Source organism: Cajanus cajan, chromosome 2 (genome assembly GCF_000230855.2).
Source record: "Cajanus cajan strain Asha chromosome 2, NIPB_CcT2T_4, whole genome shotgun sequence".
Lineage (NCBI taxonomy): Eukaryota > Viridiplantae > Streptophyta > Magnoliopsida > Fabales > Fabaceae > Cajanus > Cajanus cajan.
In genome coordinates this window covers 54,099,982-54,123,622 of record NC_138518.1, presented here as the reverse complement: position 1 = coordinate 54,123,622, position 23,641 = coordinate 54,099,982, and the positions used below count along the sequence as shown (strand labels likewise).

Sequence of the window (23,641 nt, the reverse complement as noted above, 5' to 3'; positions counted from 1 at the left end):
ATGTAGTTTTAAACTTTGAAAATGATTGATAAATAAAAACAAAATTTTACTAAAAACAAGTTGTTGATTTTAATGTTTCCTATTATACCTTTTTCCATTTTGCTTCATAATAAATGCATATGAGTTGTCATGTGTAAATTAATTAAAAGTTAAGTGAAACGTTAGGATATAATTAACAACATAACAATTAATATTGTCTTGAACGTAAAAATAAATAAAATTTTAATCAAAATCTAATCAATAAAAAGAAATGCAGGAAGTAATAATTAAAAGGGAAATATTAATCATTTCCCTATAATTGTGGAAAGGGTCAACCTTATTAGCATAGAAAGGTAGTATTAATCATTTTTCTATTATATAATTTTTTGCACTAATGTTGATTTTGTAAGATTAAGTGAGATTAAAACATTGAGTACTAAAAAAACATACTTTACTCACAATTTATCAAGTTTTAAGTAATAATAAGTAACAAAATTCATACTAAATTTATTTTAATGTTATTTTAAATTGTAATATATTAGATATCTAGTCGTGGATTGAGACTTGTAAGGATGATCATCATACTGTTCAGATCAGTTAAGGTCTCAAAATCTTAAACCTATTATAAATCAAAACATGCAAAATTGAAACCGATTCTGACTAATTTAAGATCTTAGTTTAGTCGGGTTCAAGAGTGTCAAATGTATAGATTGTTCGAGTAGGTTGTAGCGGGTATGCTCCTTCTTATTTTTGGGTGTGAACGAAAGAGTTGGAATCACAACCGATGAAAAAGAAGCTTCTTTTGAAAGTATCAAAGTTGTAGTTCTTATGAAGGAGAACATGTTATGTTATTGTGGCTAAGAGAATAAAAGGATGGCAAAAAAAGGTTTGAGCTCTAAAATCATTAAACGTGAAAGGTGACTTTCATGTAGAAGATAAAATCTATATGATTTATATATTTGTTTTTCCATATCCATTGCAACAATATAAAGTCTGACATAAATTTATAGAATCATTATTGATAGTGAAAGGTGACATTCATGATGAAAAAGAAAAAGTAATAGATATAATGCTTTAGATTATATATGTATTTTTTTTCTATTAAGACCCACTTGTGAATGGTAATGTAACTTGTAAAATGGTTTAATAGAGAGAAAAAAAAAAAAGCTTTTAAAAGTTGTTTAATTTATTTGATTCTCATTCCAATGTAAGTTGAAATGAATTTTATTTTTCTAACCCTCACCTCACCTCCGAATTTAGCTGTTTATAATTGAATTTTTCTTCTTCTTTTTTTTTTTTAATTTGATATTCATCAATCACACCCATCCTAACAATTATGTTTTATTTCGGATTAATCGGATTTTTGGATGGTTCGAAAATTTTTTTCGAGGCCTAGTGACTTGTACATATTGATATATTAGTATACTTTTAAACATTTTTTTTCCATCACAGTATTATACTTCCAATCATTGGATCAGAATCTTTTGTACCAAACAATAAAAGTTTATATTTTACAAGTTGGACCTACACAATCTTTCTCGACAACTTAATTGTTGTAGTGTTTGGAAGTTCCTAGATGCACTAAGAGCACCTCCAACGCACGGTGCTTAATGAGTTTCTTATTCACAAGCACCCTCTCCAACAAGGAACGCCCGTTGGAGTACGCTTGCGTGGCACAAGAAGAAAAAAAAAATTTAGGTCCGTGTCTTGTAGAAGCAACGGGTGCTTGCCTGCTTCTGTTGTACTTTTTGTTTGTTTTTTCTTCACTTTCTTTTTCCCTTTCTGTACATAAATTATTATAATAATTAATTTATTATAAAGTGTAGTGTGAGGTATTAAAAGGTGTAGTATAAATTGTAGAAAAGTTGGAGTGCTTATAAGCAATTCTCGTTGGAGTAAAAATTATAAAAATATAATATGAGTTACTTATAAGTGTTATTAGGAGTCACTGACTTTGACATGTTTAGAGGTTTAGTCACATTCATCTATTTTGAAAGTTCACCTTAAACGGTGTTTTGGAATAAACAATTTGATTAAATTTAATAAACTTATAATATAATTAGAATAAATTAAAAATTATTTCCATAAGATATATTAAAAAATTAATTAAAATGAATTAAAAAGAGCTTATGACAATAATATAATTTTTAAATTTAAATAAATTAATAATATATTTCAAAATATACACCTTATAATAACTAGTAATATGACCAATATAATATATAGAAATATGAGTAATTTTTTGTCTCATGAACTAACTACTACAACAAATTTTGTTATTAACGACAATTATTTAATGACAATAATTTAATTACCGCCATATATAAAAATATTAATGGCTAATATATAATAGCCACTAAAAATGTATTTATATTACACTAAAGTTTACTATTAGCGACAATTATTTATTAGAAAAAAATTAAGCCCCACATCGATTAGAGATAAGATAATTAAATAATATATAAGTGATTAATAACTATCACCTTACAGATTCATTTTATAGGGTTGACTCCTAATTCACTATTCTAAATTGGTATCAAATTATCCATTATTACCAAGTTCAATAGTGCTATAAAACAATTAGAGAGTAACTTTCACATTATAAATCTCACATCTCTTAAGAGACAAGAAAAAAAATAATAAATTAAAAATATATAAATAAAAGACAACCCTCATCTTAGAAGTCCCACATCGAGTAGAGATAAAAAGGTATATAAGTTATGAATTTAGAAAAGAAAATTATAGGAATAAATTATTTAAAGTAAATGAGACAATTGAAAAAAAATAACTTTTAAAATGACTATTAGAATTGTCACTAAAAAAATAAATTTCTGACAATTTAGTAGATATTTACCAGCATTTTATATAAATGTCGATAATAGCGACACTGAATACACCAGCCATTATTTAAATGCTGGTAAAAAAAATAATGACCATTTATATGACCGCTAAATAATAAATTAATTGCCACAAAAAATTAATTTTTGTGTAATGAACTTTAAAAGGTAAATTAAGTTTAACCCAAGTTGTAAATAATATATATATATATATATATATATTCTATTTTATCAATTAGTTGTTGTTAACTTATCCAACAAATGTTCAGTCTTGAGATGAAAAAGAATATTAAAGATCACATATTAACTAATAATATGTCTAAATTATATATATGTATAAAAGAAGACAACTCTTTGCTTCATAAAAGAACTTTTGGGATAAGTTAGATAAAATATAAATTTAACATATAATAAATGAAAAATAGTTTTTCCTTAGAAATAAAAATTATTTATAAGAAAACTACAATTAATGTTACATAGCTATATAATAAATATAAATAGTTTTTTTAAAAAAATTCTCTTCACTTTTTTTTTTTTTTAATCTTTTCATTAAAGTGAATATTATTCACTTTAATTAAAGCCTTTAATTGTTTAGTATGATCAAGTAGAAAAAACCTAATGAGACAGAACGCACCTCTAAAATATTTGTTCAGTTTGTACTTGACCCATAGCCACGCATTTTTGTCTTTACTCATTGCTCTTTACACATAACACACGTACCTTATTTAATTGAATCTTTGAGCCCTTCTATCAACACGTTTCCTTTCATAAAAGAAGACCCACCAAGTATCTTTCTGCTATATATGCTATTTCATTTATTTTTAAACACTTTTAAGTCAATTAACCAAAAACAAAAATTTCAATATAATAAAATTTCATTGATTGTAGTAAAGCAAATTTACTTGGATTTATTTTATAATAAAATAATAATTAACCTGTCCGATTAGTAGGATTGGGTTTGAATATAACTCTATATAATTAAAAAGAAAGAGAAAACTTTATTGTAGTACGTACTTTAGGTAAAATTTTATCGTAATACTTTGGGTGTTATTCTCTACTTAAAATTTGAGTTTTATTTTATTAACTCATATGCAATAAAATTCGGTATTGTACTTGAAACTAGTTAATTAATGAGGCGAAATTCTACTTTTTTAATTAAAAAATAATATAAAAATCACCTAAGATAATATGCTAAAAATGTGTCTTTAAAGCAATATTTGATAAGTCAAATCAAGTCACGTGTAAACCCACTGATTCTATCTGTTAAAAGTTTAGATGATAAGTCTATTTTGTTGGAGAATCACTTTTATCGTCGTATGAAAGTTAGAAACAACTTAAATATATATAATTAAAAACTCACCATCAAGCATATATGGTCATGCCAGTCCAGGATTTTTTGGTGTTCTGGATAAAAGTTAAAAAAAAAAATTATACATTTTTAATTCTTGACATTGAAAGTATAAACATATAAATAGTTAAATATATAATAACTTAAAAAATGACTAAAGATACATTCATACAATATTATGAGTTATCCTTAAAAAATTATTACATATCACAAAGATTCATAAAAGAGAAGTGGAGATTTTTTGATTATGAAATTTTCATGGAGTAAGACAAATCATGTTTAAAAAATAAAAATAAAATCAAAGAATTAAAGATAAAAGAAATAGAGAAAATTAAAATAACTCTTATTTATAGTTTAACATTAACACTTATAGAAATTTACACACAAAAAAATCAATAATACATTATATTTTTTTCAATTTAATATTATTGATTTATTTTTTAAAAACTATTGGTAAATTTATTTTTACTAGTAAAACAATCGATATTGATTAATTGTTTATAATTAATTTATTTTCTTCAATAAATTTCTAATAATTTAATTATATATATATATATAATAAATAAAATTTCTTATCCTTCCACGATGAACAGAATGTTGATATGTTAATCTCATTGTGGAGACTTGATGTGAAGGTTTGTGACACGTGGACCCCATCCTACAAGCTGTGAGACCAATAGAATACCATCAACCAAACATTATCTCGTCATATTTTTCTTAAACTTTTTGAACCTTTTAAACTAGATTGTCTATTTGAACCAGAAATATTCACTATACTGCACTTATTATTAGTTCAATTTATGTGATATTGACAACACATCAGCAGCTGCCAAACAAAACCTAACTATATGGCAGTTGTGGGACTCAAGTTTCTGTCATCTTTAATTTGGGGTTGCTTATCTATATTTTGTCTCGTAAAGCTAAATTTCAATACTCTCTATTAATTTTGTCGGCTTTATAATTTTTTGAGGTTTTCATTTCCTCGTTAATTTGTCATTCTCCAACATGCATGGGCCAAAGAGATGAGTTCACGTCTTTTTTGGAAAATAATATTTTGAAACTTGAAGCACCGATGTAAATAGTCACTGTTGATTTTTCACATCAGTTGTGTTGTAAAATAAAATTAGTTCTACAACCGATATTATTCTCGTAATATTTGGGCACATACAATACTGAATGTTGATCGATATTGTATGTGCATTTACATCAATTATTTCAAATTGTTTTTTTATCGGAAATAGTTGGGTTGTTGACGTAGTTAAATATGATTCCTTCTTCTACGTGTATTTCGAGGTTCAATGATATGATCTCTTCTTTCGATTCTAAATGAAAGAGGTATATGACAAAAAGTGTAATGACCCGCTACGGTCTCTATATTTAGTGGAATCGCACTACTGTTAGTGAATTAAGAAAAATATTAAGCTGGATAATTCATACATACATGTATAAATAAGAATGAAAATAACTAAGTTTCTGGTTATAAAATATAATACCATATATATACAGTCATCCCAAAAATAATGATTTTAGTGTCGGTCAAACACAGAGGAAATCGTTACCCAAAATGGTAACTCTAACACGAGGATCAAACTCCCCGTCTCGCAGTGGTCACCTCAACTCCAAGCTAGTCCTGACCTGCTCCCATACAAGGTATGATCATCGCAGTCCATCTACATGGAAACAGAAAGGTAAACTAGAGTTCAAAAATCAATCATACAAGTATAGAACAATAATCTATACTACACAATCATTCAACTAGCAATCATATTCATAGAGTCACACACTATATACTCTATCCAATACTAATTATGCATAAAATACTATCCACCAATCATGAAGCGAAACACCACACACTTCATCATATTAACAATCATGCAATAAATGCATCTCATGACAAATCTCAATGCATATCAATCATTTAATGCGTCGTCACGCATACACCTAGGAGATCTCCCTAACAATAGAGCTGTATAAGTGACATCCCATCCTACCGAAACCACCCCAACCATTTTCACGCCCAATGCACCCGCTCGGTCACAGCTAAACAGGATATAATCCTCACTCAGGTTTACTCGGATGATGTCACTAACACAATTGGAAGTCCAAATCTACCGTCAGGTATAGCACAGTTGGGTACGGGCTTACCACGACCTTGACATGCATAACCAAGTCAATTGTGGGGTTCACCCACCGACTATCCGCAAGGATCCACGCACCTTCCCGAGTACTTGGTTAAGGGAATAACTCTCGACCTCATACCCCACTCCAACACTAGCTAAGGACTTAGAGGAGACTCACCCAACCAGTGGCCTACCTGAGCACCACTCTCCCAAATCCAGTGGCCTACCTGAGCACCACTCTCATATATTAGTGGCCTATCCAAGCACCACTCTCAAGAGACTCTATATGAGCTCTTCCAGTTCAAAAATATTTTTTCTCTTCTCAAGTCCTAGGCTAAACTCATGCCATAAGGAATCACATGCAATTATGCATCATACATCATACATGGTCTGCCCACCATCATGATCAACAATCATACACATGTCATAAGACATCACATGCAATAATGCATTATACATCATAGATGGTCTACCCACTATTATGATCAATAAACATACTCATGCTATAAAGCATCACATGCAATAATGCATCATACATCATACATGGTCTACCCACCATCATGATCAATAAACATACCTATATGAACATATACACATGTCATATCATATTCAAACATTCATATGTATGCATCATATGTATCATCACAAAGCATACATATGAATCACACCTCACCATACATCATATATCATACATACATGATCTAAAACTTCAAATTTAAACATGCATAAGCATCAATTTAAAGTCAATTATTTATAAACATATTCACGCTCGGCGCAGTCAGCTCGCACCTGGCCTAACACCAACTCGAGAGCTCTAAGCTCTTCCACGTCTGGCGTGCTCAACCTGTGCCCGGCCTAAATCCCAGTCATAGAGTTCAAAAATTCACATCCAACCCAACAAATCCAGCCACAGCAAACACAAAAACACAATGCATAGGCTCCATACAACTTAAATAAACTTAGATCTCACATGCATCCAACCTATGCATCAAAATCATCAAAATCCTCTTTTTTCTCAAAACCCAAAAAAAAAATGAGATTTTCTTCAATCCATTTGTGGATTCTCAACATTCATGCAATAATTGAGTTTCTAAACTCACATGCAACCTAAACAACAAACATTCTAGCTTCCTTCACTTGAAGATTGGCTCAAAATAGCCAATAACTGAGAAGAAGTAGAATTCCCTTCCGAAGCTCAACCCGTAACTTCAATTCTCCCAAAGCAAGCTTCCTAGTCTGAATTTCAAGAAAAGACAAAAGATATTAGTGATCTAGAGGAGAAAATGAATCATACAAAGAAATTTGGGAGAGAAAGGAGTTCACAGACCCAGAGTCCTTCTCTCTAAAACTTCTCTCTAAAAACATCACTTTCTCCTCAACCACAAACCCCTATTTATAGAAGTTCAGGAGTGGCCAGAATGGCCTGTTCCGAATCCGGAACGACCCGTTCTGCACCCCTTCATCACGTACAAAAATCACATGCAGAACGGTCCGTTCTGAAACCAGAACAGCCCGTTTTGGGACTCATCCAGAATGGCTCGTTCTCCATCCAGAACCGTCCGTACTCCCTCCAGAACGCCCTGTACTCCCTCTAGAACGGCCCGTTCTAGGCTACTGAATCACCTATACTAGGCTTCTGGACCTTTTGAAATAACTTACTACGTTACAAAAGACTCTGAAGATTAAGTTAGTCTAATTTATTTGCGATATATATTATATGTACATCTCTTTTTAATAAGACGTTTATTTTGAAAAGTATAATTGTCACGATATCATGTCATGATTAAATTTCATTGTTGATGTGTTATCCCGATGTTATAGATGATTTACATGATCGAATTCGTCTAAGTGTACCACCTCAATAACATGCATATTCAACTAAGTTCATCTATTTAACAAGGCCAATACAATATCCAATATTGTATATATTGCAACTTTTTAAAAAATTTAAGTTCATTTTTTGTGATCCCAATCTTGCAACTACAATTTTAATAATTCAGATAAATAGATCATAGGTAGATACTAGGTAGTTAATGGGTTCTCAATGGACCAAAATACTTCATATATATTACTAAATTATATGTGGTACATCATAAATACATAAATTAACTAAAAATGATCTAAATTAACAACTTTAGTGCATGCAAATGTTCTACTCATAACCATAAAATAAACCAACTAAGAACATCATAACATCATGATATAAAACCTAAACTACAAAACATGCTACAAACTAATTAATCAACTAACAACCTTGAGTTGTCTCAAGAAAAAATATTATAATGATTTGACAGATCAGTACACTTAGTACGACACAACTACTACATAACTAAAAACATAAAGGATATACTAACAAGAGTTACATAAGGCAAATTTGGAGAGTTTTATGGGAACTCTGAGCTACTATTCAAGCTTTTGAGTAACTCCATGAATCTTACCTGAAGTTAGATATCGGTGGATCTTGAAGCCTAATGAAGATATTGGTGTTAAGATTATTAAAAATCAAAGTTGAAGGAGCTCTAGTGAAAGCTGTAGAGGAAGTATTATTCTACCTCAATTTCTTTTATTTAAAGAGCTTAATTAAGGTAAGAGAAGATTGATTGTAGCTTATATAGATTGTATAAGCATATATGTAGTTGTTTTCAATTGAACTAATGGATGAATGTTGAGATTGGTTGAGTTCCATATTGAGCGATTTTGGGGGTTTTAATGGTGAAGTTGGAATTGTTGCTTTGGTTCTCAAATCTATGTTGCATGTGTTATTTTTGGATGAATTCATGATCTAGAGTTTGGATGGAATGTATGTGGGTTTTTTGTGGTTAGTTTGATGTTGGAGAGTACCATGGAGGTGCGATGCATTCTTGCACAACGAATCGTTCTCGTTGAGTGAACCTTCATATGTTGAGGGCTAGGACCCAAAATTTCAATTTTTACCCTAGTACTATCTTTATTCAATTAAACTGGTTAAATATGGTATTAGTAAAAATTGGTGCAATAAAAACCTTCTGCATGTCATTGATGATGTGTATGAATTTTATTATGAATTTACCAAGCTCTATAAGTATTTAATTTTGATTATTTATTGGAATTTCATAAATTTATCTTATCAAGTTTTTATTGAATGAAAAATAGTTTATGTGTGGGGTAATTGTTGGAAAATATATATGATGCGTGTAAACATATGAAGAATACCCTAGAACTTTCTTAGAATATTATAAATTGATGTGATATTAATTTATGGTGTAAGTTGTGTTTTCTACCAATGGTGATAAATAATTGCAAAAATGGTATTTGTGGTTCATCATAAATCGTGAAAAAATTATATGTGTATATAATGATATTAGATATGACCTTTGTAAAATATCTTGAATTTTAAAGGTTTAATATTTATAAAAAAAAACATCAATCCTATTTTACATATATAGTTTAACAAAGATATTTAATTCAAAGATAATACTTAAAAGTTGAATTTTGGGTATCTGAATTTATATGATGCCATATATGTTGTTTGAAGTATCCTTGAAAAGTTTTTTGTGTTTTAAATTTGATTTAGTATGTCCATTAATTTTCATGCATGTAATTCAATATATGTAAAATTATAAAATTTGATTAGATTAATTATCTTCGAAACATTATTTGATTGTTTGCAACACATGATTGATATATTATATCCTAGAGGGAGATCTATGGATATTATTATGAAAATTTCAATTTTTTGATTTAATTTCATTTAATTAGTAAGTTTGAAACTTGATTTGTTCTAAATTATATGATATTGTTGTGCCCCTATGATATTGGAAAATATGTGAATTGTGATAAGTGATTAAAAAGTCTAAGTGAAACTTAGATGTAATGGGAATTGTGAAATGTGAATCCATGCGATATGATTGTGTAAATAAGTCTAAGTATAACTTATTAGGGATGTGACTTGTGAAATATGTAAATGTGAATTATGTGATCATGCATAGAGTTTTGTTTGTTATTAATTCATCATTTTCATAATTGTTTTTGTGATGAGTACGATACGTAATACGTTGCTAAGGAAGATCCAATTGTGTAAAAGTTTGGAGATCAGTCCCCGGGGATAATTTGGTTTAGAAAGGCCCAATTTCGTCCATTGTGTGCATGAGATGGATCTTGTGCGACTCAGTTATGTCAACGAGACCCTAGTTGTATGTTCTTCTAGTGTAGAGTGTTGTGGTGATTTGGCCTAACATGTACTCTTAGGCTACTTACCCTTTGGACAATGATAAAAGTTTTACTGGTGCCACATACATATAAATAGGAGAGTTTTGTCCTTGCATGAATATGACATATTATTTGCATTAAAATTAAATATGGTTTATGTTGTGATGTGATGAAGTATGAATCGAGAATTATTGTTTTAATTGTTGTAATGTTATGTAGGATTATTATTGATGAGCCCTATGTATATTCCACTCATGTGAATTGTTTGTGGGTGGCTATCCGGCTTTTTCTTACACTAGTAGTTGGAGTGAGATATGTTCTCATTCCCATGTTTCTTTTGTGTCTTGTTTTTGGTTTGGTTATGTAGGAGATTTCAAATTTTAAAGAAATTTAAGTTATGGATGAGAATACTTTGATAGGATGTGATATTGGAGCTTAATTAGGACTACTTTCTTGTTATTACTGCATTAGCATTTACTTTCTTTCTTTTGAATGCAGTTTCACAATTGTTTGAATTTCCTTATAATGATTTAGTATAGTTTAAGTCTTTGAATTTCAAATTTTGAATATAATACCTTTTACTCTCAAATTTTCTTCTATTAAATGAAGTATGCTCCAATTTATCATTATGTTACTTTAAAATTATGCATGAGAGATACAGGGTGTCACATTTAACATTTTCCATGCTTGTAAAATAAATATTCATAAAAAATGTTTTAATTCCTTTATCTTTAATCTTCCTTTTTGCTAGTCCTATAAGGATGACCATTAATAATTTGAGTCATATTCTACGCAATCAATTGGTGCCTTTATGATAAAAGATGAGAATACACCTAGAAAGTAGACACCTTTGTTATTTTTGAAGAATTTTTTATTATGTCCATCTTCCATATTGTTTCTCAATAGCTACCATGCATGCTCGAATTTAAAATTTTCACCTACATCTTAAGAAAAAATCTTATATGCATTTTGAAGTCAATTAAAATTGATTTTAAACACAAACTGATTTTAAAACTAGTTTCAAAAAATTTAATCCAAATTTAGAAAGAAAAAAAAAAGAGAATATAAATGTTAAACTCAACCCATTTAATCGAATATTAATGAATTTAATTTCTAAAAATTCAATCCTTGCCCATCCAAGTTATTTTTTTAATATCAAAGAAATTTTTATTAATAAAGTTAAGCAGCACAAGATGTACCTTAACGAAAAAGTACTTGCACATTTTCATATCCATACATTAAAAACAAAATGATAAAGAAGATACATGCAAAAATGAACATTGAAAGTCACTAATACAAAATCACATGGTGAATTTCACGAATCCAAGAACACCTATGTTGGCCTATAAAACATTTCTTGAAGAATACTATTCTATCTTCCATCAAGCATTGTGCATTCCGTGTATAGTGATTGTGACAATAAAACTGTTAAACATGGCAGCGAGCAATGGGAGGAAGCATCTATGTCACCCATATGTGTTGAGGACAGGACAAATCCATCACCATCAAAAGTGGGATAGATATGGGTTAAAAAGAAATTTGAGAAAGAGAAAAGTGGAAAGGAAAAAAGAAAAAAAAAACTATTAAATAAATAATCTCTTAAATATATTTTTATTCTTTATAAAATGAGTAGGTTTTGATGTTAGTCTCTATAAATTTATTTATTTTTTGTTTTTCATTTCTTTAAAATTGCTATTATTATGTTATGTCTCAATCATTTGATTATTTTTAACTACTTATATATTTATTTAAATGTTACTTATAATTGTTAGTAATATTATATTAGTGTGTAACATTTCTAAAAATTTTCATAAATTTTTAAAATAGATATTATTTACTTACTTTAAAATGATTGACAAAAACAAAAAATAATTTTATATTTTAGAATGATAAAAAACAAAAAAAATATTTTTTTTTTGGTTCGTCCCTGGAGTATCCAGGGTCGACAGCAGTGACTAATCTCCTCGCTAGATTGGAGGCACCTCAAAGGGTGGGATAGCTGGCCCCAAGATTTAACGCGGCTGCATACACAAGGCAGGATTCGAACCCCTGACCTTGCTTAAGCGTGGGTCAACCCCTACCGCTAAACCACACGCTTGGGGTTACAAAAAAAATATATATTTAACAAAGGCCCAAATCAAAATTCACGTATTTCATTAAAAAAAAATAATGTTCATAAATTTTATAATATATTTTACAAAAATAAAGTCAAATTAAATCTACTTTACATAGATTTAAAATATATTTAAACCTTAATAATTAATATGACTAATAGTGTATATTAATGTTCCAGGGTGGGAAACTTAAGTAGCTCTCCAACCTTGCTATGGTCAGGTTTGGTGTTGGAAGGGAATATATACTATCCTTCCTTTTCTTTCTTTATTGGCCAAAACAAAAAATGAATGAAGTCCAGCTTTTGCGCAATATTTGATTGGGGTTTATTTATTTTATTTTATTTTTATATTTTTGGTAAAGAAAATTTGATTGGTGTTTGATGGAGTTGAAAAGGAGAAAAGAATCTCAAAAGAAAATGAGTGTGAAAAGTAAAACTATCAAACACAGCTTTACCATGTGAACTTGGACTTAAAAAGAAAGCACGTAGAGAAAAAGGCAAATTCAGGGTAGGCTTCATGTGAGTTTTACAACTAAAGGTACCTCTTCCGAATGAAACACTATTAATCAGATAAATAAAATTTCCTAATTTTAATTAATCATGGTTATAAATGACAAGGTTTTTCGGAGTTTTATTTTTTTTTATAAAAAAAAAGTCTATTATAGAAAAGCAGAATTTTAATGAAAACTAAATGGTCGTTAGTTATAGTTAATGAAATTGTCTATAAGAACTAATTTCATTTGATTATTGCAATAATTATTTAGGTGCTAAATGATCAAAATCTTACTATTGTTCAAAATATATAAGCAAGCACAAGTCCTTAAAATAAATCACCTTCATTCATTAAGTGGTATAAAAGTTAATTAAAAATTTAATTTTATTGAAGAGTAGTGTGTGAAATGCACATTTAAAAGAGAGAAGAGAGACTAACATGATGTAGTATGCTTCTTAACGTGTGTTTAATTTCCCAAAAATCCACAAAATCCCGTTCAACAAGAAAGATTAAAAAAATTACTTCTTAATTTGATACTTTAGAATGTATTTTTTTGTTCAACAAAATTAAATAATATAATAACAAACATGCCCTTAAGTAGGGATGACAAAAATATTCGTACTCGTAGGTATTCGTGGATAAAATCCACTACGAATAATAAATAGGTAATTTAAATGGATACCCCCAAGTAACGAGTACATGTATTTTTCTACCTATTTATAAATGGGGTGGGGATAGGTATAATAGTATTATAGTATACATACATGCGAGTATCCGTTTAATAAAATTTCTTAAATTATGAGATTAATATATTTTAAGTTATTAATTATCTTACATATTTTTATTATTTTTAATATCAACCGAATTAACATTAAATGCAAGTTTAAAAGTTAATATGAATTTTTTATTTTTAACATTTTAATGATATCAAATACAAACTTAAAATTATTTGTAATAAACTCCAAGCGTGTAGTTCAGCGGTAGGGGCTGATTCACGCTTAAGCAAGGTCAGGGGTTCGAATCCTGCCTTATGTATGCAACCGCGTTAAATCTTGGGGCCAACTATCTCACCCTTTACCCTTTGAGGTGCCTCCAACGTAAGCGAGGAGATTAGTCACCACTATTAGGAATGGATACTCCATGAACGAACAAAAAAATTTTTTTTTTTTTAATTTCTTAAAATCATAATTATCCATGGATATTCATGGGTACTCGTGGATATTTAAAAAGTTCATATATACATGCTTAACCGGTACACGCATGGATATAAGGCGAGTATGAGACGAATTTTTATTCTACGGGACGGGAACGAGTATACTACTATCTGCCCTCATGGAGTTCTATTGTCATCCCTACCCTTAAGCACCTAATCATATTAGAACAAAAAAATTCCTTAAAAAATATCAATCTTTTAAATGAATCTTCATATTCTGAGAGATCAAAAATATTCTTTTTTTTTTTTAAAAAAAGAGAGAAAATATTTAGAATGTAGAATTGAAAAAATGTGAGAGTGAAAATTTTATTTTCCAAATTAAATATTCTGATATATAATACAAGAGTAAATAACATTAAAAAGAAAAATCATTTGTGAAATTTATACACATGACAAAGGTTATATATGATTTTTAATTTTATCCCTTACGAATCTGAAGATGGACCAGTCCAGAACTAAAGTGCTATTTTACATATAATCTTGAGCCAGCAATGCAAGAAACAGGCAGAGCCAGCAAACACTCTTGTCGTTCAAGCATTGCTTTTCACGCATATATATATAAAACGCACCACGCGCTCTCTTTCCCCGCTGAATAATAATAAACGACCAAACCAAAGAAAAATCCAGAGCGTTTCGTTCACGATGGAGGGGAACAAGGTCAAGAGTGCTACTAGCTGGTCGTTTAAGAGGCTTAGCAAGGACTTGTGGCCTCGGAAGTTGTCGTCGTCGTCGTTTCGCCCAAAACGACGGCTTCACCTCCACGCGACGACCATCGTGGACACCGTCGTTTTCAAGATTGTCTCCGTGGTGGAGGGCGTTGTCATAGTTTCCACGCTTTGTGTATTCTACCTTTGCTGTGGTTGCAACTTCTGAATAATTAATTAATTAATTAATTAATTCTATGTGTAATACTACTATTACTATATATTACCTTAGATTATCTTCCAATTGGTTAATTTGTTCCTTCATTTTGAGCATCAATAAGAGTATGAGTTTGTGATGTTGTTATGATCCTGTGTAGAAATTAGCCATGTAATAAATTACATTTCGATCTCTTTTGTTTAATTCATTTGAATTAGACATGCACCAAGCTTCTCTTAGATGGTTTTTTTTTCAAACTCCTAACTTTATTCCCCCTTTTCAAATAATAGTAAAATATATAGATACACTTTTATTATAACAATTTCATAGAGATTTTTCATACTCAATAACATAACTTCGATTTGTCATAGAGCCCTCAATCTGGTGGATATATATATATATATATATATATATATATATATATATATATATATATATATATATATATATATATATATATATATATATATATATATATATATATATTTCAAATTTGATAATTAATGATTAATCTTCAATTATAAAATGTGATTGTTAAACATTATTTTAACATTTGACGAATCTTATATCTTAAGACAAATTTTACAATTACTAAAACAAAAGACATGGTTAAAATTTAATTTAAATGTATTGATAATATAAAACTTTTATAACTCATCTAATAAAGAATTAACATATAATTAAAAATAATTTTTATAATAAGTATTTTAAACATTATATCTATGATTTTTTTTATATTTAATTCATAAGCTAAAATATTTACGTTGGAAATATATCAAAATTAATAATTTTATATTACATGACTTGTATTCTATATGACTAAAATAAAGGTCCTTGAGAAATTGTGCTTGGCGTGATAAAATATGACACCCAGACCCATCTCAAATAGAGAGTTTTTGCCTGAATTTTGCCCAACATCATGACATTGACACTTGATGAAATCCAGACAAAGAACTCTAGCTTGGACATACTGGGTGTCACTCAACTTTAGCCCAACGTCACCAAGTCAAAGAGTTCTTAGGGTTCCCATGCCCAACATTATTTAACCATGTCCAACATTGTTCCAACACGAGATGAGTCTTTCTCCTCACGTTTGGTACTACCAATCTTATGCCTAGCGTTATCCAGACAAATAGCTTTAAGTTTGAACAACACCTGACACTTTGAAAGCACACTTAGCCTGACATTAGAATTCTGCATAATGTAGAACCCGATTTTAAGCTACACCTTGAAATCCAACAAATTTTCAACACATGCAACACAACAACAAAGTTTTTTAATAAATCAGTCTTACGTTGATAGTATTTTACTGTTTTACTTATTTGTTTTTATATCAGTTTTACTTATTTGTTTTTATATCAGTTTTACCAATTTTTTTTAATAAATCAGTCTTACGTTGATAGTGTTTTACTGTCCTGTTTGCTCCATATTTTCACAATGACATTAATCATATTTTGTCTTCCCATGTTGCTGTACTCATTTCACTTTTTTTATAATCTTTATTTATGTTTACAGTGTTTTTAAATATTAATAGTAAAAAATCAAAATCAATCGGGACATATTGATAAAAGTACTTTTATCTTTATAATTAAAAATTAAAAAAAACAAAAAAACATACATTCAAAATACAGTAATTGGATCAGTAATACTTCCTGGCAACTAACGGTGTTGTTATATGACTCACATGCACATCCACCATCAGCCATCTCCTATCTTCCGTCAGTTGTGTGAATTGTGCGAGAGAATGAATTAACATGTGTGAATAATGGAGTATAATTTGGGTCTAAGATTCATTTGGGCTCTAGGGCTTGGTCTACCTTTGTTTGGGGCCTGATTTCGACTTTTTATTTTTTCTAAATATGCCTATATTAATTTTTTTTTTTGTTCGTCCCTGGAGTATCCACTCCCGACAGGCGTGACTAATCTCCTCGCTACGTTGGAGGCACCTCAAAGAGTGGGATAGTTGGCCCCAAGATTTAACGCGGCTGCATACACAAGGCAGGATTCGAACCCCTGACCTTGCTTAAGCGTGGATCAACTCCTACCGCTGAACCACACGCTTGGGGTTGCCTATATTAATTAATAATACATATTTTTTACTTATTTATTTATTCCCTAAATACTCTTTTAAAAGAAAAACATTTTCTGGAAGAGAAAAAACATATTTCCGGAAATAAAACTAGTGAATAAAAAAGTTATAAAACTAGTAATGTCAAATAAATATATTCATAGGTTTTGGACCTAACTCAACCTAACAAATTTGTCTTATAAGATTAGAGTTAACTCTCAGTAATATATTCTTTGTTCACCTTAATTCTAATTGATGTAAGATTAGATTTTTTTTTCCTCCACTTGTACATAATAAATATTATTAAGGACTATTATTAAACTTGAACTTGAAAATATTTTTGTAATATTCCTCTCTTTCTTAAATTTTTCTCAAGGACTAATTTATGTGATGAAAAATTAATAAAAGATTAAAGACTTAAATATGTTTTTAGTCCCTCAAATTTAGAGTAAATTTATTTTTGGTTCATAAAGTTAAAAATATATTTTTAGTCCATGTAATTTTCAAGAATATTATTTTAATCTTTCAAGTTACTAATAATATATCTGAAAGTGAAAAATTGAATTAGTTATGTAACATTAATTGAATTTACTGTTATATTTTCACAAACAAATACATTAGTAGATAGATTTTTTGCAACTACATTTGACATATTTCATAAAAAAAAATTAAGTACAAGGACTAAAACAAGATATTTTGAAGTTATTGGAACTAAAAAATCAATTTTAAATTTAAGGAACTAAAATAAATTTACATTAAATTTGAAAGATTAAAAATATATTTAAGTCAAAATTAAATATTAATAAAAAAATTCAACTGAAGTAAAAATTAAATTCTTATAAGTTGTAGGATTAAAAAATAAATTAAATTCTTACAAAGTTGTAGGATTAAAACCTTATTTAAAAGTTATAGGTTATAGAATGATGAAAATGATGTGTCATGTTATAGCCCGTTAAGAGTAAGGTATTTGGGGTGTAGTTTGGTTTAATTTTTGTCCTAAAAGTCACCTGAACAAATAAGAAAATTAAATGTGATTTAGTTTTGTTTAGTTTGAATGACTTATGAAATATGAATTAAACCAAATCAATCTTTTATAATTTGGTTTAATTTATTTTTTGCAGTTTTTAAAATTTATTATTTAAAAATCATTTAAAAATATGTAATATTATATTACTTGTTTAAGGCTATATATCAAAAATAAAACTAATAGCATATAATACTAAAATATTTTGGTCACTTAATATATATATTTGACTACAATTCTTATATTTTTTTTTTAGTAAAATCATTTCTTTAATACAATTTTAGTTATCGTATTAATTTTTTTTATGACACACACATATATATATAGTTTGTCACTGGAATTTTTTTTAAAATTTTATAAATAATTAATGATTTTTCATTCTAAAATTCAGTTTAATAACTTAAAATTTATCTTAAATTTGAGGGACTAAAAATATATTTAAGTCAATTGTAAATTACTAAAAAAATGTTTCTCTATCCAAGTATACTGTGAGGCCCCTCTTTTTCTTTTCCCACTACACCCTCACACTCTAACTCTCATTTCTCTTTACTCACTCTTTTGCTTTGGACCTTTCTTCTTGGCTGACACAAGGTGGTGGTGCGGAGTGAATTGGGTTTTTGCTAGCTGGGTGTTCGGAGTTCTTTCCTCTCCTTCAGTGTTCGTTCAAGCTCTCCTTCAATCTTCTCCTCCGTTTCTTCTTCCCGGAGCTCGGACTTTCGCATCGAGGTAAGGGAAGCTAGGTCTTTAGCTGTTTGGGTTGAAAATGAGTTCCTAAACTCATGGTGTGGCTGAGTTATGTTGATTGATGAGCTGTTGTGGTGAAAAATGGAGTTTTGGGTTTTCGGGATTTTTGAAGAAATTTGGGTTTTCTTGGATTTGAGATTGCATGTTGAAAATGAGGTGTTTTTCTTGATGTTTGATGAAAATGTGGGCTTTTGGATGGATTGCATGTTGGTTTTCTGGTGGATTTTGCAGGATTTGGTGAAGTTTTTCGAAAGATTGTGGGTTGCTGATGAGCTTCGCGCTGAGCACCGTTCTTCGCGCCGGGTGCGTGACCACCAGGGGGCTCCATTTAGGCAAGCCCGCCGAGCGCAAAGGTATGTGCGCCGGGCGAGTTTGAGAATGTGAGCCTCTAGATGGCCCACGTCGGGCGTGACTTGGACCGCACCGGGCGCGATATCATTTATGACATGTTTGGGGTTTTCTGGTGCTGCGTTGGGCGCGATTCTGTCACGCCGGGCGCGGAGACTCCTTGGGAGTCTCTTCCATGGGGGCGCCAGGCGCAATTCGAATTGCGCTGGGCGCGAGACCTTGGGAGGTCTCTGCCTTTCCCGCGCTGGGTGCGGGTTAGGGCACATAGGGCGGATGAGACTCCTCAGAGTCTCTGCCTGGGGTTGTGCTGGGCACAATTGGTATTTTGCCAGGCGCGGGTGAGCCTTGGGCTCTCTGGCTGGGTCACGCTGGGCGCGAGAACTCTTGTGCCGGGCGCGTTGGCCTTGGTGCTCTCTAGTTGTGTCGCGCCAGGCGCGACCAGGAGTGCACCGGGTGCGGAGGTGATGTTAAACTAATTGCTATTAGATGTTGTGAAATGCTGAGAAACGCTGTTTTATGCTGAGTTGGGCTGTCAATTGATGATTATTAATGTTGAATTAAAATATTGTTGTACTGTGGACTGTTGAGCTGAGTTATGAGTGTTAAGTTGTAGTTGATGTATATTACTATGCTGTAAGTTGTTAGCTGTGCTGTATTGTGTTGTGAGCTGTGTTAGCTGGGCCGTAAGTTGTTTAGCTGGGCTGTGTTGAGATGTGAGTTGTTATTGCTGTTAAGCTATGTTGTATGATGTTATTGCCACTAAGTGGTGCTGTTATAGTCGCTAAGTCGGTGTTGTTATTGCCGCTATGCAGTGTTGTTATGGCCACTAGAGTGGTGCTGTTATTGCTGCTATACAGTGCTGATATTGCCGCTTTGCGGTGCTGATATTGTTGAATGCTGTGATGTAGTATAAGCTGGTTGATGTGCTGATAGCTGTAGCTGTTTACCATTCATATTATTATATATGTATGTTGATTTCTTTTCACTAGCTTACCCTTTTTTGTTTCCATGTGTTTGGACTATGATGATCATACATTGTATGGGAGCAAAGCAGGGATAGGTGGCTGGTGGTAAGTTTGCAGCTGGCAGATAGAGCTGATCCTCTTGGGTGTCTTGTTGTTTTAGCAGCTTGGTGTAGTAGCGATTGATGTATTTTGTACACTTTAACTCTATCCAGGCTTGGACCTTGTATATATATATATATATATATATATATATATATTCTAGACACTATATGTATACACTTGTTCCTTTCTGTGTGGTGTTTCTGGTGTGCTATGCTGTGTGTAGTGACCAGTCGGGTCGTTACACTTTAGTGGTATCAGAGCAGTTCAAGTCTAGTGAACACTCTTTGGGGGTGGTTCCTTTAGGCTTTTGTTGTGCTGAACTCTATGATGTGCAGATTTCTTGTTGTTTGTTGTGTTGTTGATTGTTGTTTGGTTTAGTTATTGTATACTGAAGATGTTGTTATTTTTGTAGACAATGACTAGAACCAATGAGCAGATAGCCCGTGCCATGGAGATGATGGCTATGGCTATGCAACAGCAAAATGCCTATTTTTCTCGGATGGATGTTGATAGAGCTGCAGCTGGTGCAGCAAGGCCCATGGGTCACAGGAGAGTCGGGATCTAGTTGAGTTTCAGAAATGCCATCCTCCATAGTTCAAGGGAGATGCAGATCTTGAAGTAGCTGACCACTAGATTTGTGAGCTGGAGAAGATCTTTACAGTGTTGGGATGTTCTCAAGAGAGGAGGCTGGAATATGCTGTGTACATGCTGGTTGGGGAGGCTGAGCCTTGGTGGAGGGGTACTCACCATATGCTGACCTCTAGAGGAGTGGTTGTCGATTGGGAGTGCTTTAGGAGGATGTTCATGGAGAAGTATTTCCCTAAGAGCGTGAGGCACGCCAATGAGGCTGAGTTTATGCGGTTGCACCAGGGAGGGATGACAGTATCTGAGTATGCGATGACATTCGAGCACCTAGCTCGTTTCTATTCGCAAGCTATTTTTGAGGCCTGGAAATGTAGGAAATTTGCTGAAAGTCTAAAGCATGAGTTGAAGAGGGTGGTGGTGCCTATGGCCACCACTGAGTTTTCGGCCTTAGTGGAGAAGGCGAAGGTTGTTGAGCGGTTGGAAGGTGGCAACTGTGTAGTGAAAACTGTTGAGGGACTAGTTGGGTCCAAGAGAGAAGGAAATCAGAGGAAGCCATATGATAGGCCCCAACCACAGTAAGGGGGTCCTGTCATTAGGCAACCTTCTGATGCTGCTAGGGGAGGGAGATAGGGTGGAGGTGCCACTCTCAGATGTTACAGGTGTGTTGGGCCCCATTTTGTCAGGGATTGTCCACAAACGGAGAGCCGGTGTTTAAAGTGTCATCAGATGGGTCATGAGTCGACCAACTGTCCTACTAGAAACAGACCGGAGAGGGGTGATGCTCAGAGGGGTGGTTCCTAGAGAGGTGATGCTCAGAGGGGTGGTGCCTAGAGAGGTGATGCTCAGAAGGATGACAGACCCACTACGGCTGGTAGGGTATTCGCTTTGACTGAGGCTAAAGCTTCTACTTCCTCAGATCTTGTGAAGGGGAAGGGTAGAGCTGCGGGCAAGGATGTGATGATTCTTTTTTACTCTGGTGCTTCTCATTCTTTTATATCATATGCTTGTGCTGCTATGCTGGGTGTGCCTGTGTGTGATTTGGGATTGAGACTGCTAGTGTCGACGCCCGCTTCTGCTTTGGTAGTTGCTTCTGAGCTGTGTGCTGGTTGTCCGATTGTTGTGAATGAGAGGAGATATAAGGTGAACTTGATCTGTTTGCCTTTGGTTGACATTGACATAACCTTAGGGATGGATTGATTGTCTGCCAATCGCATCCTTATAGATTGTGCCAATAAGAGACTGATTTTTCCTTAGATGGAGGAGGAGCTGTTGATTTCAGCTGGCCATGCTAAATCATTGCTGAGAGATGGAGCAGAGTGTTGTCTTCTACTTGCTTCCATGAGTGTGGAGACTGAGAGAGTTATAGATGATATTGATGTGGTGAGGGACTTTGCTGAGGTGTTCCCTGATGAGGTGTCGAGATTGCCTCCTGTTAGGGAGATGAAGTTTAGCATTGACTTGGTTTTAGGTGCGGGGCCAGTGTCGGTGGCTCCCTATAAGATGGCTCCTGCTGAGCTAGTTGAGCTGAAGGGTCAATTGGAGGACCTGCTGGAGAAGTAGTTGGTGCGGCCGAGTGTATCGCCGTGGGGTGCTCTTGTGTTGTTGGTAAAGAAGAAGGATGGAGGTAGTCGACTGTGTGTTGATTACCGGCAGTTGAACAAGTTGACCATTAAAAACAAATATCCACTTCGCCGGATAGATGACTTAATGGATCAACTAAGGGGAGCATCCATTTTCTCGAAGATTGACTTGAGGTCAGGTTATCACCAGATTAGGGTGAAGGAGGGTGACATACCGAAGTGATGGAGGAAGCCCATGGGCTAAGGGCCCAACTACTAGGACTATGGCAAGGAGGATGCATGAAGAGTGAGCCCAAGCCCATGGAAAGCCCACCACTTTGTTTTGTTGGGCTTTGACTCAAGCCCAAGTAGATTAGGGTTAGTATAGGGTTGGGCCTTGGTGCCTTGTATTTCTTTTGGGCCTTGTATTTTCGGCCATATAGCATAGGAATTTCATTTCATGGTTATTAAGATTTAGGGTTAATTTAGGTCACATGTTCACTTCATGTGAATGTCATTAGTATGACATTTGAAGGTGCATTTCGGCCATGTGCACACATGCACATGGTGTGACCGAAATGCAACTCAAATGGATGCTAAATCACATCCAAATGAGTGCACATGGAGGGGGTGGCCGGTTGGCACCAAAATTTGAATTTTAGAATTCAAATTTTGGCGCCTAGAGTTAAGTTAACCATACCATTGTTTTACTTAACTCTAGGTGAACCCAACTTAAACCCTTAACCTAATTTCTCTTATAAATCTTCCCATGGCCGGATATTGCATCACTTTGGATCATATATTGATGAGATATTCTTCTTTGAATTTCATCACTTCCGAAGTCACTTTGCATCCTACTCTACCCTCCTTGAGTGCTTCTCCTTGTAGAGTTAGGGTCTTGTTCTTCTTTGGGACTTGGCTACACGCTAGCTTAGGTCACCTTGGGCCTTGTGGAGACTCCATTCCTTGAAGCATCTTCCAAGGAACTTCGTGAAGGCTTGAAGAGTTCATGTGCTTCCAAGAGGAATCACATCAAGACTGCTTTCAGGGCTAGGTATGGTCACTACGAATATGTTGTGATGCCGTTTGGTGTG

General features: G+C 32.5%; 1 protein-coding gene across 1 annotated transcript; it reads left to right on the top strand.

Moving 5' to 3' along the window:
• The first annotated feature begins 20,860 nt into the window (after nt 1–20,860).
• LOC145955041 (uncharacterized) lies at nt 20,861–22,548 on the top strand. The gene is made up of 7 exons (XM_083069737.1): nt 20,861–20,945; nt 21,065–21,563; nt 21,672–21,781; nt 21,905–21,964; nt 22,046–22,128; nt 22,243–22,419; nt 22,489–22,548. Exons 1-7 carry the CDS (start codon nt 20,861–20,863, stop codon nt 22,546–22,548), a joined length of 1,074 nt encoding a protein of 357 aa, XP_082925863.1.
• The last annotated feature ends 1,093 nt before the right edge of the window (nt 22,549–23,641 follow it).

Coding starts and splice junctions, on each gene's coding strand:
- LOC145955041 (XM_083069737.1), top strand. CDS start 20,861: ATGGCTATGGCTATGCAACAGCAAAATGCCTATTTTTCTCGGATGGAT. Junction 21,965..22,045: donor GATGATTCTTTTTTACTCTG/GTGCTTCTCATT, acceptor TGAGACTGCTAG/TGTCGACGCCCGCTTCTGCT. Junction 22,129..22,242: donor TGAATGAGAGGAGATATAAG/GTGAACTTGATC, acceptor ATTTTTCCTTAG/ATGGAGGAGGAGCTGTTGAT.